Source organism: Amphibalanus amphitrite, unplaced genomic scaffold (genome assembly GCF_019059575.1).
Source record: "Amphibalanus amphitrite isolate SeventyFive unplaced genomic scaffold, NRLGWU_Aamphi_draft 000558F_arrow, whole genome shotgun sequence".
NCBI lineage: Eukaryota > Metazoa > Arthropoda > Thecostraca > Balanomorpha > Balanidae > Amphibalanus > Amphibalanus amphitrite.
Window position 1 is genome coordinate 247,826 of NW_024882052.1, and position 14,811 is coordinate 262,636.

At 55.1% G+C, this 14,811-nt stretch overlaps 1 protein-coding gene across 1 annotated transcript; it reads left to right on the plus strand.

The window, feature by feature from the left end:
* The first annotated feature begins 12,485 nt into the window (after positions 1 to 12,485).
* LOC122393855 lies at positions 12,486 to 14,273 on the plus strand. Its single transcript, XM_043390274.1, has 2 exons — positions 12,486 to 13,920; positions 14,047 to 14,273. The coding sequence occupies exons 1-2, from the start codon at positions 12,486 to 12,488 to the stop codon at positions 14,271 to 14,273; spliced, it is 1,662 nt and encodes a 553-aa protein (XP_043246209.1).
* The last annotated feature ends 538 nt before the right edge of the window (positions 14,274 to 14,811 follow it).

The following is a 14,811-nucleotide window of genomic DNA, read 5'->3' on the forward strand; positions in this document are numbered from 1 at the left end:
GCGTTGTCCGATCGCATGGTGGCGCTTTGGGAGAGGCAGCGATGGCAGTGCCCCCTTCACATGCTGAGCTTCCGGGTTCTGACGCGTGGTGGCGCTAGTGGGCGGCACCGAGGCGTGCGAGGGCGTCGAGACAGCAGCGGCTGCCCGGGAGATCGTTGGCGACGCCTCTCTGCGTTCCAGGTCCAGAATGGAGTCTGCAGCTTCTGCTGATGGTGGAGAGCTGGTGGGGACACTGCGGTCAGCAGTGTCTGTGGCCGAGGGATGGGCGACTACGCCGCTGGGCTGTGCAGACTTATGACGAGCGTCTGTGGTCGATGATCGAGTTCTGTTGGGCAATGAGTGGCAGACGGTCTCCGACGGTGGAGGCGTGCAGGCCTGCGTCGTCTGTAGCATCGGCTGCGGATAGCACGCGGGCAGTATTCCCAGTTCCATCGCATGGAACCAGGATAGGAGAGCTGAACGGACGCCGTCGATGACGTAGATGGGCGTGTTTACTTCGTTGTGGCCGAGACTGAGCGTGGCTTGGATCGTACCGAGACATCGTAGCTCTGTCCCGTCTGCCGAGAAAAGTGCATGGTCAGTCGGCGCCAGATTGCGTAAGTTTCCACCAACGGCTTCAACCAGTTCCGGGCCGATTACGGTCGATTCTGCGCCGGTGTCGGGTATGCATGACAACACACCGTCACCGTTACGGTGTTTGATGAGGATGTGTATCTCCGGCGGCTTGCGAGACTGGCTGGACACTGCAGAGATATCCGCGATCGTGATCTCCCGCAGGTGGTCTCCCTGGGCCCGCCTCTGGGAGCGAGGCCTCTGACCCGGTCCGCCGGGCGGGGCGCCGCCGCCGCCGCGCCGGTCGGGCTCGGACGCCCAAGCCTGGGCCGGGCGGCCGCCTCTGCAGACCTCCGCCAGGTGGCCGCGTCTGGAACACAGCTCGCAGATACTGTTTCTGGCGGGGCAGTCAGTTACCGGGGTTACATGAGCGATCCGTTCCAAAAACGCACTACGCTAATGCGCATCAGCTCCCCACAAACGTATCTACGGCACCGGTTACATGAGACTAATTCGTTTTATCTACGTCAAACGGATCTTGTTTGGCTCACCCGGGCTCACTCCTCGACGGCCGGTAATTCGCATCACAAACGGAATAGGATTAGCGTACAGTCATGGCGCAGTTGCGGCATTTACCGGGACGACTGAACTAAATTTTAAATACTTATATCATTTGATAGGCTCAAAAAACATTTAAAATTAACATGAAATCAAAAAAATGAAAACAAAGTTTTCTTGTTTTAAGTCAGTGGGCACTGATTCGCCATGCAGCGACAGCAGGGTGGTCAGAAAAAATTATCTATCAAAATATTTGATTCATTTTATTTCACATGCAAAGACTAAACCAAAATACCAACATTTTTTTTGCTATTTTCTACGAGGCAGCCAATAAAAAGAAATGCTTAGTATTTTGCATTTTGTCGCTTCCAGTCAGCAAAGAATAGTTCTTGTGAAATACGGCCCGAATCGTGTGCCTCCGTTACATGAGCGATCCGTTCCAAATACGCACTACGCTAATTCGCATCAGCTCCCCAAGAACGCATTCAGTGCACCGACTACATGAGCAAATTCGTATCAGTGACGTCAAACGGATCTAGTTTGGCTCTCGGCCCGATGCGCATTACAAACGGAATAGCATACAAATGTGGCGCACTTCCGTAGCAATAGAGGTGACTGAATTAAAAACTCAATATCTTATGTCTTTTTTGCATTTAATCTGCTCAAAACATTCTCAATTAACTTAACAAAAAAAGTTAAACATAAAGTTGTCTTGCTTTGACTCATTGAGCACTTGCCTCTCTTGATTCGTCTGTAGTGCTGTCAGAAAAATGTTTCAACTGAAAGTACTTTGATATTTTCTTTTTGGTTTTCACTATATTTATTTTTGAAAACTTGACAAAATACCGACATATTTTTTTAATTCTTATTTCTAAAGAAGCAAATGAAAAAAATACCTATTATTTTGCATTTTAATGTTTCTTTTTGGAAAGAAATAGTTCCTGTAATACGTATCTTGGTCCTATTCGCTTCTAAGCCTCTTTCCCAGCGGATTTTGTTCGGACCGCCGATTCGTATTAGCAGGTGGATACATGAGTCGGTAGTCCGCTCCTGATTCGGATTAGCGGTGAATCCGATCGTGATACGTATTTACTTTGCTCATGTAACCGCGGATCGGATCGCCGATTCGTACTAGCAGGTGGCTACATGAGTCGGTAATGCGTTCCTAATTCGAATTAGCGGCTAAATACGTATTTACTGTGCTCATGTAACCCCGATAACTGAGCTGGGCATGCCACGGGCCGCCGCAGTAGGCGCAGCGCCGACCCCGGTCGGCCGGACGAGCCGTCCGTGAGCGCTGACGGGGTGACACGCGACTGATGGACGCCATGCCAGGCGGCACAAGGCCGTGACTCGGTCCGTGCAGCGCCTCACGCCCACTTTGCGCGTTTTCACGCGCCTGACAGATGCTGACTGCACGGGCCAGTGTGAGAGACTCTGTCGCCAGTAGCTCCTCCAGCGTGTCACTGTCACGAATCCCGGTCACAATCTTATCACGGAGTTGTTCATCTTGGCAGTTTGAACAGAAATCACAGAACTCGTAAATCTCCTTCACTGCTACCATGAAATCATTGAATGACTCGTCAGGTGCCTGTGATCGCATATAAAACTCTCTTCTGTCCAGTATTACGTTGCGCTGTTTACGGAGATATGCTTCCATTTCTGCTATAATGGCCTCCGTCGTGATCGCGTCATCATTGATGTCGAGCCGAAGGCTGAACTTAACTATCTTGATCCAGTCATCATCCAGCAATGCGAAGAGAGCTGCTTTCTTTTCTGCGAGTGAAACATCCCTGATACCGGTCAACAGGCAATATCCTTGATATCGGTCTTTCCAGGCCGAGAACTCACGAAGCGACGCTCCGGAGAAGAGGCGGGGGGCCGGTGTGGCTGCCGAGCTCAGACGGCCGGTCGGGCGGCTCTCGGGCTGCGGTGTGTGAGCGGGTACCAGCTGCAGGAGGCGCTCCGTCAGACGGGCCTCGCGCTCTTTGGCCTCCTGGCGCTCCTCCGCCATCGCCTGCAGCTGCTGGGACAGGAGAACGCCGAGCTGCTCGACGGCATCAGCCATCGTCACGAACACTGCGGTAGTCGAGTCACTAACATGAAAGGTTCACACTTCACTGACTACCGACCGCGCCATGTCACATGTATTCGCGAGCACAGCGAGCGGGCAACTGCCGACCGGTTAGCGGTCCCGCTCGAGCGGGGCCGCAGGGGCGCGTCCAGGTACACGTAAGTGGGGATGTGACACTGGTCACATACGCGCCCCGCACAGATGTACCCCCATTCCCCACCTGATCTCGGGCCCGCCGGCAGAGGTAGTACAACGCCAGTGGATCCGGTCCAGTCTCCTCGGACCCCGTCTGCTTCCTGGGACGCGTTTCTGTGGCTGTGTCCGATGCGTCGTCCCTCCGGGTGCTTCCAGACGTTTCCTGTTTGTGGGACTCCCGTTCCACAGCTGGCTTTAGCTGGTTGAAGTGCAGAGCCTTTTCCTTGCCCTTGTCGTCACGGACGAGGTACGTTACTCCTCTCTCTCCTCCGAGGCGGCCGATGATGGTGCCCGGGCCTTTGTAGTACAGTCCCAGCTTCGGCTTCCCGCCGACCGAGACCCTATTATCCCGAATCCATACCCGGTCACCAGCCTCGAACCCTTTCCCGCTCGCGCGCTGGTTGAATCGGGTTGCAGCCTTCGTAGCACTGGCCCGGGTTTTCCTGACAGTCGTCTGATAAGCCTCTGAAATGGCCTTTAGACGCTCTTCAAGGTAGCACCGGATATTTACCGCCCGATCCGGAGGGTTGATGACCGCATCGAGTGGCGTTTTCGGGTGGAATCCGTGCAGCAGAAAGAACGGGGAATATCCGGTGACGCAGTGCACAGAAGTGTTGTAAGCTATGCAGTACGCCTTGATGTCAGCGTCCCAGTTCGCTCCTTGAGGGTCAACGTATTTGGCGACCATGTCCTTGAGTGTTCTCATAAAACGCTCTACCATACCATCACTCTCAGGGTGATAGGGCGTTGTACGTGTTTTCTGGATGCCCAGCCCTGGATGCACATGCACTGGAACAATGCAGACTCAAATTGGCCTCCTTGGTCCGCGTGAATCCTGTCTGGTACCCCCATGTCGTAAATCCAATCCAACAGCACCGTGGTTACGGTTTCGGCATCCTGCCGTCTGCATGGTGTGTCAAAAGTGGAAATAGCCGCCCGGCTTTAGTTCGCCAGCCTTGTCAATAGATGGCAGTACCACAATTTGGGCAGCGGATCGTGCAATTGACTTCAAATTTTCGTAATCTGCTAAGAGTTGAATGGCGGATCTTTTCATGCAAGAATCAAGTAAATCGGTCCACAACTTTTCTAGCAACAGAGATATAAAGTCAAACACCCTGCCAGAGCGGCGGCGCGGCGGCCGGCGGCAGCCGTTACGCGCCGCCTGGGAGACTGGCGGCGCTGAACGGTTCCGAATTGGCACTGCACTAAAACCTGTTAACTGCTTGGAATAGTTATTATAGCTAAATTTTCATTCAAGTGAGGAATAACCAAGGGCAGGAAGTGTGTATGCTTGTGTGCGTACTATGTAAGCCAAGAAACTGCATTAGCAGATACTCGCTAATATTAGATCCAGCCAAGTCCAAACGCATTCCAGGTGATGTGTTTCTGATGGGTCAACAATATTTATCGTTCGAGGGCGGATACAGTTTTAACAATACAAAAAATATTTTTGCACAGCTCTATTCCTTGAATAATTCTATTCAACGCCTCATTCCTAGTTAAGCGAATTAGCCCACCCTGGTTGAATAAATAAGGCGATTTCGCCACAAGGTCGGGGAAAACCGACCGAAAACGGCCGCGCTCAACGTTAATTTGGGCATGCAGACTCTTAAAAACTCGCATTGGGCGGGTAGGGTTTCCCAGGTATTGGCTCCAAAACACCGTATTCGGCTCCCGAATACGTCCAAGTGACCCGCCTCGTTCCTAGTTAAGCTCTAATTAGATCAAGTGACTCATAGGGAGCGAAAAAGCGACAAAATGCATGAATTTTCACATGGCGGCGGGCTGCCGGGTTTCCAGACGGCGCACCGGCTATTTCCACTTTTGACACACCATGGACTGGGTACACTCGGACGTATTTAGAAAAATAGTCCATGATGACTACTGCATACCGGTTGCCATTCTCCGACACCGGCATTTCAGTGATGTCAATCGCAATTCTGTGGAATGGCTGACTCGTGACGTCCGTCACCAGAGGAGCCCGTTTCTTCGGTGCAGGGCGATGGCGCCGTTGGCAAAGGTCACACGTGCTGCAGTACCGACGGATGTCCGCGAACATGCCGGGCCAGAGGAAGCGCTGTCGCACTCTTTCCGTCGTTCGACTCCGTCCCAAGTGTGCGGACGTCGGATGGTCATGGGCGAGCGTCATGATTCTTGATCGCATCGAATCGGGGACCAGGGCCCGGAAGCCCCACTTCGTCCTCATGCCGAGAACGCCCTCCCGCACTTCGAGCTGCGTCCAGCTCCCACGCAGTAGCTCCCACTCGGCGAGAGGGTGATCGGGCGGTGGTTCCCGACTGCCCAGACAGGCGTTCCGCATGACACTGAGGACCTCGTCCTCTTGTTGCGCCGTCTGCAACTCCGATTGTCCTGTTGCTTCAGTGATTAGGCGTCCCGCCTGGTCATCCTTCGCACTAGGTGGCGCAGTAGGCAGTGCGCAGACTTGGTCAAAAGTTGTGCTGCGCCTCGAGTATTCCCCACACATTCCTCCTCTTCACCAGAAGCAGGTTCTTGGGCTCTTGTAGCTGCGGTATGCATGGGTGCTTGACCGGCTTCGGCGGAACAAGACTTGCTGCGCTTGCCCGTCCAGATATTGCCGTTGACTGGTCGCTGCCGGGACATCGCATCGGCATTGCCGTGATCACGGCCCGGCCGGACAACCACCCGGAACTGGTAAGAGCTCAGCTCGATGGCCCACCGGCCACGTCTTCCCGTCACGTCACGTTCCACATTGATGGACTCCGGTACACCCGTGAGTGGTTTGTGATCGGTCACGACTTCGAATTCTGCTCCAACTGTGTACTGGTTGAATCGCCGGATGGCGTGAACAATGGCCCAGAGTTCTTTATCATATGTTGGCCATCTGCTCTGTTGCTTTGTCAGCACCTTACTGTCGTAGGCGATGACTCTCTCCGTGTCACCCACCCGCTCCGCGAGCACTAAACCGACTGCAGAGTCGGATGCATCCGTGTATAGTGGGTCTATTTAAGATCTCCAGAGCCACCACGTGGCGCTACGGTCGGGATAGGGCGAGTCCAAATCCCGAAGGAAGTGAGGTCACCGGTCATTGTGGGGGAAGGAGGGAGGGGGAGTGACGCGGTATCACGGCGCATGGGGCGTGCGTAGCGCCGGGAGTGGGCCGCCCAGGGCCGCCCGCCACTGCGCCGAGGCTGAGGGGAGGGGATGATGGTTGCGGGTGCGCTCACTCCGGTATGGTGGTATCCTGTTCATGTGGAACCAGCAAGAATGCGACTGAAGGGAATCATTATCTCAAACAAACGGGCAATCCAGAGGCAGCGTCAGTTCCAGCCAAAATGTTGAACAATGATAGGTAATTGAAATCTAGGACGCATTCATATCATGCAACTATTCAGTCGATAGTTGCATGATGCTTTTCATGATGCATGATGAGGCTGTACTAAACTGTTATTTGAGTTAGATATGGGTTCGTTCAGTTTTGGTGGATTTTATCGGACCGAAAAGGATCGGAAAAGAAAAAGATTTGAAATGGCTTCAGAAAAATGTCCAAAAATATTTTCTTAAAAATGAAACTTAGCTAAACATTCATTAGCGATAATTTTGACTTTTGGAGAGGATATTGGGGACGGATGTCATCATGCTTATCTGTGTTGCAGTAGAAGGAAAGGGTTTGGTTCGTGTAGAGATAAAACCAGACCCAGGAGTGGGGCTCGAACTCACGACATCGCATTCAGCTCACAGGTTACCCAACCTCAACGCCACGAGCACCTATATCGCCCTGCGCAGCTTGCTCAATGTTTCGCCTGGAGTTTGGCCAGTGTCTGACGTCTGTCAAAGTCACGAGGCGAAACCGCAAGGCAAATGTCCGTCCCGATAGCTCGGTCGGTAGAGCGTTGGACTCCATGTGCCATGTGGTGAGAGCGCACATCCCGGTTGCAAGAGTCCGGTTTCGAAACGCGACGTGTGTTTGACGTTTTTGAGCCTCCTGACGGGTACGGTTGTGGTTGGTGGCAGGCCGCTGCCAGGCGAAGTCAGTGAGGGGACCGGCCGTGCACGGCTATGTGCGCACGTTAAAAGTTGGACTCTTACAATTCTGCCATAGACCAGGAATTGTTTGATCGGAGGGTAGAGAGCAGGGTCGGGGCCAAATTTATATTAAAAAAAGAGGGAGCCGAACCAGGTTGGGCCGGGTTGAGCCCGGTTGGACCGGCGTCTTACACGCTATCATGGTCAGACAAAACACGTAGCGTTGTCAGCGTGGCCACGGACCTTTTTGGTATGTTCTGGCGTTACCCTTTTTCCATTGAAAAAACGTACAAAATTGAAGTTAACTTGGACCCAAATAAAACTGGCGCAATGTGTACCGCCACCTTCAGCCTCAAAACGTTCCTTGTTTCAAGCTCTATCAATATCAGTCGGCTAATCGTGCATTTCTTAAAAACTGATGTGGTACCTGGGGGGTAGAAGCACCCAAAGTCGGGTGCTTGAATCTCACATGGACTCGACTGAGGCTCAACGCCATCTAGTTTCGTCTGGAGATCCTTACTAGATCCACTGTACAAGACGAATGTACCACGGAACGTAGGGAGGGCTAACACTGGAGGTGCAGGCAGCGCCTGCTTCAGACTCTCAAAAGCTGCTTCAGCTTCCGGCGTCCACGTCAGGTGGTCACCCACCAACTTAGCTTCCCTCAGCGGCTTCGTCAGATCCATGTATTGTGGGACAAAACGGCTGTAATATCCGCACAATCCGAGGAAGCTCTTCATGCCATCTTCCGTCTTCGGTGGAGCCCAGTCGAGTATCTTCTGGATGTTATGTGGGTCCGGTAGGAGTCCCTCCTTTGCGACCCGGTGACCGAGGAACGTAACTTCGCGCTTTGCGAAGCGGCACTTTTCTGGTTTGAGCTTCAGCTTCGCCGACCTCACTCGCTTGAAGACATCACGGAGCGTTGCAATGTGCTCGTCCTCGGATCTGCTTGATATGATGATGTCATCAAGGTAGACTAAACAGCGTTTCGAGTCCAGACACGCAAGCACCAGTTCCATGAGTCGCTGGAATGTGGCTCCAGCATTTTCGAGACCCATGGCCATCACCCTGAACTGATGGAGTCCTTTGCCCGTGGAGAACGCCGTCTTTTCTCGGTCCTCTGTGGCCAGCGGGACCTGCCAGTAACCGGTCGCCATGACGAGCGTCGTGTACCACGTTGCCCCCGCTAGGGTGTCCAACGCCTCGTCGACCCTCGGCAGAGGATGCGCACATCCGCGAGTTCGGCTATGGATCGCGCGGAGATCGACGCAGAAGCGGAAACTTCCATCTTTCTTTCTGGCCAGGACGACTGGGGAGCACCACGAAATTGTACTCTCTTCAATTATTCCATCTTTCATCATCTGCGTCTTCTGCATCTCGACTTGCTCGCGGAGTTTAACTGGTACCCGCCGTGGTCTCTGCTTCACGGGAGCCTCCCCCCCCCCTGTGTCGATGTGGTGTTCGAGCAAATCTGTCTTGCCGATATAGCCCGCATACTGACTGAAGATGTCTGCATATTCGCTGAGAATGGTTCTGAGCTTCTCCTTTCCTTACGCTGAGAAGTAAGATCCGTCCACATCAAGTACTTCTGTCACCGTCGTTTTCTGACGCCTTTCTGTTCTGCAGCCCACATCATCAACGTCATCATCATCACTCTCCTCAACGCCTCCGTCTGCAGCCAGGCACAACTTGTACTCGCAGTCCTTCTCGTTTGTGGCATCATAAAATGTCCCTAGGTCACTGCCTCTGAGAACACGGACTTCTTCAGACCCAACATTTGTCAAAATGATCGAGACGCACCCGTCGTCGTCTGCAACGACCAGAGCCCCTGGAGTCAGGAGTCCCTCCAGCTCCGCTACGGTTGATGGCTCGAATATCCCGGCTGCACCCATTTCATCACTCTGCACGCCGTCCACTCTCTCCAGCTTACCAGCTACCACGCTCTCTGACCGTGCTGGAATGACGACGTTCGACAGTAATCGCACTCGCGCACGTCTTGGTTAAACCTGCTCCCGGCTCGGCAGGGGAACGCTCATGGTTCCAATCTTGAATGAGCCAGCGTCATCGTCAATGACCGTGCGATGCATGCACGTGAAGTCGCGACCTAGTATCACGTCGTACACGAGGTCGTCTGCCACGGTCACTACCGGGCATCGGAAGCTGACTCCATCAATGCATAATGAGAGGTTTTCCAACTCACCAACTATCTGGAGGGAGGTACCTCCCGCTCCGATAGCATTGCGCGCGCTCGGGCTGAGCCGGATCGTTCTTAGTGCTGGGTTCCCTTCATAAAATCCTCTTCGTATCATGGTGAAGTCGGCACCAGTGTCCACCAGCGCCCATGTCGGAGTGCCGTGAATGACGACCCGAACGGCCGACGCCGTGAGTGGGGACGCTTTAGAGAGGACTGGGACCTGTCCCACGGCTCCAGTCCGGTTCAGTTTTCCTGATGCCCACCGGCACCCCGCCGGGGATCAGCAGCTCTTGTCTCGGAGTGGCCTCCGCCAGTGCTGCCACCCTGGAAGTATTGGCACCCCGCCATCCAGTGGCCCTGCTGCCCACAACATAAGCAGAGCGGCGGCGCGCGCCCATCCCTTGTCGACGGCAATGAAATGGGGCAGTGTCGCTTGAGGTGACCCAATTCTTCACAGCCGAAGCATCTGACGCTAGGTGAACCACGGCTACGCTCGGGGCAGTCTCGCTGAAAATGACCCGGCTGCTCGCAGCGGTAGCACCGGGGAAGTCGGCGATACTTACTCGCATCCGTTGTCGTCTTCGGTGCCATTGTGATGGCCGATATCGACTCGTGTAGCCCGCGAATATGATCTTCGATGGTTGTGAGCCGGTTGTTGTCCGTCACAGTCTTTTCTGCTTGACCCACGGTTGCTTCACCCCCGACCGGGCGGACCGCCCCGATGACGTCGATCTCATGATTTCGCACTGCCTTGATCGTCTTCCTCGTCTCCTCGAATTCTTTACTAACGCGTACCGAGTCAGTCAGTGTGGATACGTTTTGGCTGATTAACCTCTCTTGCAATTGCGTGTCACGGAGGCCACAGATGAATCGGCCGTACTGGAATCCCTCCATAGCGCTGTGGTCGCTGGGCAGAGCCGGCTGGGCTAGCCCACTCAGCTCTCTGATCCTGGCTGAGAAGTCTTCAACAGACTCCGAAGGTGACTGGCAAACTCGGTTGAGTTCGGCATGAGCCTGCAACGTGCTTATTTGCCGACCGAACCGACTTTCCAGTGCTTCAACCACCCTGCCGTAGTTCTCGTGACTCTTCGGTGAGTGACGCGAATGTGTCCAGTGCGACTCCGTCCAAAAGACCCACCATAGCCGCCAGCCGGTCCCCGGCTTTCATGCTCGCCGTCTGAGCTTCGAATCGGCGGAACCATTTCTGCCACAGTTCCCCCGACTCTCCGCTAAATTTCGAGGCTCTTGAAAGGAAAATGGTAGATAAATCCATAGCTTGTTATACTGAACTCTACTGGAGAGAACCTCTCATCACCCAAAGTCTCTACTCACCGGCTCCGTCCACCGTTTCCACCGTGAGCTTGCGTAGGCCGTCACAGAACTCTCACAGCAATCTTCTTTCTTAAAAACTCATATGCAGCCCATTTATGTTATTGGTCCTACCGACCGCGCCAATATATGTTAGGACCAAGTAAAGCTGCATATACCACGACACGGTGTATTGTGCTTCCAGCGACCGAAGACCCAGCACGGACACGGCGACCCGCCGACTGCCCCAGTCCGGTCACGGTCGCGCCCTTATATCGACACCTTTTTTTAAACCCCACATTTGTTCTCCGGTGATTTTCAGACAAGTTGGTTAGAGACCTTCAAAAAAGGTACAATCACTCAATTTTTCTCAAGTTTGTCTGTCCTGGCAGATAAAGCAATACCAGAACAGGCCTACGAACACACATATTTGATCAGGATCGGACGATTGGACACTTTTAAAAGGAGATCTTTCGTGCCTCCCGGAAATTCACGGGAGAGCAGATGTGGGGTTAAAAAAAAAGGTGTCGATATAACCACGGCACAGAGCGCATGCGCGGTGACCGCGCGGCGGTCAGGCGGCTCGCCGGCCGGACGGCCGGGCTGCCGACCCATCCTGTTCATTTGTGTCATTTATTTGTACATTTTGCCCTGCAGAGGTCAAACGGGGTCACATATCGAGAAGCGTTTTTTTGTTAAGGAAAGTTACTACGGCTTATGGGCTACCCGATGATGTGCTTTGATTTGGAATTCGGCCAATCTCTCTGCTCGAGAACTGCTGTGCAAATGTATTTTCGACATAACCCACAAATGACCTTAGGTCATCGCATGACCTTGAGAGGTCAAATAAGTATTGGGAAAGTAAGATTAGATGCTGGCCAGTCGAATGTCGCCATTTTTAGCGCTCTAGCTCTACTGGGTGGGCCACAATCTAACGTGCAACTTTGGGCCACGTGACCTTTGCTGACCTCTGTAGGTCAAACAGCTGAGTGCCACCGAATGACTCGGACTGTGTCTTGGGCATGCCAGGACCTACATTGTGTGCGAGTTTCAGCTTGATTGGAGGTGTCCCGAATCTGGGCTGAATCTGGACTGCGACGTATGGAGTATAGACGTATGGAGTATGGAGTACATATAGTATACCACATCATCGCAACCCGAAGCATAATCCCGCCTGAACAGGTTGGCTTCAGAGAGAAGCGGGGTGTGGAGGATGCCATCACTCGTCTAACCCAACAAGTTCAGGACGGATGGCAGCTGAAGCCGTGCCCCCCATCCCGGAAACAGCTGCCGGACGGTGAGTCGGCGCAGAGATTCGTCCTCGTTGCGTACGACTTCGCACGAGCGTACGATAAGGTGGACCATCGCCTCCTGCGTGCCCGGCTCGCTGAGATGGGAGTACCGGCGTGCTTCAACTCCTGGGTGTGGGGCTTCCTCAGAGACCGGTGGGCTTGTGTCGAGCTCAACGGAGCAAGGAGCGGCGAGCGCGTCTACAGGGCAGGGCTGCCCCAGGGCAGTGTCCTGTCCCCGACCTTGTTTTTGTTGTGGTCGGCTCCACTAGCGTCAACCCTCCGAGCCCTGCCGGGCACTACTCCGTACATGTTTGCGGACGACACCTCCACACTGTGCTCGGGTAACACGACTGAAGTCGCGCGGAAGCGGGCACAACGAGCGGCCGATACCCTGGTCAAGTGGGCCCGGGAGAACAAGATGGAGGTGGCGGGCCAGAAAACCCAGCTTCTAGTTCTGTCTCAGAGCCACCGGGACGCCGTCGGTTGCCGCATCCGTGTGGCGGGCCAGACGGTGGAAGGAGGCCCTGAACTGAAGTTACTCGGCGTAACGCTGAACAGGACTCTGGGGTTCGGCCCCCACTGCAGGAACCTCCGCCGCCGCGTCCGCCCTCGCATCTCTCAACTACGACGAATCACTGGTCGCAGCTGGGGCCTGGAGGAGAGACAACTCCGGGCCGTCGCCAACGGCTACGTTAGGGGAGCCATCGAACATGCGGCGGCCGCCTGGATGCCGGCGGCCGCCAGGACTAACATAGAAGTTCTTGAACGCGAGATGCGTGCCGCGGCCCGAGTCATAACGGGCTGCATCGGGTCGGCCCACATCCACGGAGTAATGGCCGAAGCCGGCGTGGCCCCGGTCGCGGCGCGCCGCACAGCACTGGCGGCGAGGATGCTGGCGAAGGCCATGGCACTGCCCAAGGAGGACCTGCTACATCGACTGGCCGTCGCGGACCCACCGCGGCGCCTCAAGACCGTCTGCGGATGGCGCCAGCTGGGTCGGGAGGTGTGGCGGACCCTTGGAGTGGAGCCACCGGTGGAACCGCTGCTCCCCGTGCGCCCCCCGCCCTGGCAACCGACCGGCACGATCAGCTTTAACCTGGACATCGGAGCGGGGCTCCCAGCCGGAGCTGCCGCCTCCACGAAGAAGGAAGCCGCCCTACACCACCTGGCGTCCCTGACCCAATGTGCGACCTGGGTGTGGACCGACGGGTCGGCGACTGGAGGCGTTCTCTGTGGAGGGGCCGGCGCGCTGGTCGTCCACGCCGATAATGACCGCACTGAGCTGAAGAGGCCCGCAGGAGCGCTCTGTTCCAGCTTCAGGGCGGAGATGCTGGCCATCGCAATGACCCTGGAACACCTGGCGACACACCCTCGTGACGACACATTGCCAATAATAATCTGTACCGACTCACAGTCTGCCCTGGCTGCACTGAGAGAGGGGCCTTCGGCCCAGAGGACGGTCCAGGGGGCGGAGATATGGAGCCGCCTGCTGGAAATCGCCACACCGGACCGCCACGTGACGCTGCAGTGGGTCCCATCGCATTGTGGGATCCCAGGCAACGAGGCGGCGGACGTGCTGGCGGGAGAGGCGAAGGCGCTGGAACAAGAAATCGCCTCCATCGACGTCAACACCATCTACAAGACTGCGGCCCGTCTAGCCAGGGACCGGGCGGCCAGGGACAGACCGTCATACCCAGACCCGACACGCAGAGCGGCGACCGGCTGGTACCGGGAGCTGATGGGTACGAGATACCCGGCCCCAGTCTCCAACCTGGATCGGCGGGCAGCCATCGATGTCCACCAGATCCGGACTGGCCACTGGAGTGGATAGACCCAGTTCCTACACTCCATCGGCCGGAGCCCCTCAGCCGCCTGCGCCCAATGCCGGGACCTGCTATGCGAGGCCGCCCGGTGCCCGCTGTGCGGCGAAGAGGCGGACACCCCCCGGCACATCCTGCTCACGTGCCCGGGCCTGATGGGTGTTCGCCTCAAAATCCCGGCCGTAGGGAACATCCTACCAACACCCGACGAGGTCTGGCGCAGTGACGTGGTGGCGGCCCTGGTGGCCGCCTTCAGGGCCCTCCAGAGCCGATGAGGCTACGCCGCGGGGCCACCCGCGGCCGGAGGGAAAATCAACAACAACAACGTATGGAGTGTCATTTATTTGTACATATTGCCCTGCCGAGGTCAAACAGGGTCACATATCGAGAAGTGGTTTTTAGGAAAGTTACTACGGCTAATGGGCTACCCGATGATGTGCTTTGATTTGCAATTCGGCCAATCTCTCTACTCAAGAACTGTTGTGCAAATGTATTTTCGACATAGCCCACAAATGACCTTAGGTCATCGCATGACCTTGAGAGGTCAAATAAGTATTGGGAAAGTAAGATTAGATGCTGGCCAGTCGAATGTCGCCATTTTTAGCGCTCTAGCTCTACTGGGTGGCCCACAATCTGCCGTGCAAATTTGGGCCACGTGACCTTTGCTGACCTCTGTAGGTCAAACGGCTGGGAGTGCCACCGAATGACTCGGACTGTGGATTTATAATGTCAGGATCTAAATTGTGTGGGAGTTTAGCTTGATCGGAAGTGTCTCGAATCTGGGCTGAATCCGGGCTGCGACGTATGGAGTGT

Excerpts from the sequence above, each read along its gene's own strand:
- LOC122393855 (XM_043390274.1), top strand. The coding sequence starts at position 12,486 with ATGTTTGCGGACGACACCTCCACACTGTGCTCGGGTAACACGACTGAA. Across the intron at positions 13,921-14,046 it reads CTGGTACCGGGAGCTGATGG|CCGCCTGCGCCCAATGCCGG; the intron begins GTACGAGATACC and ends GGAGCCCCTCAG.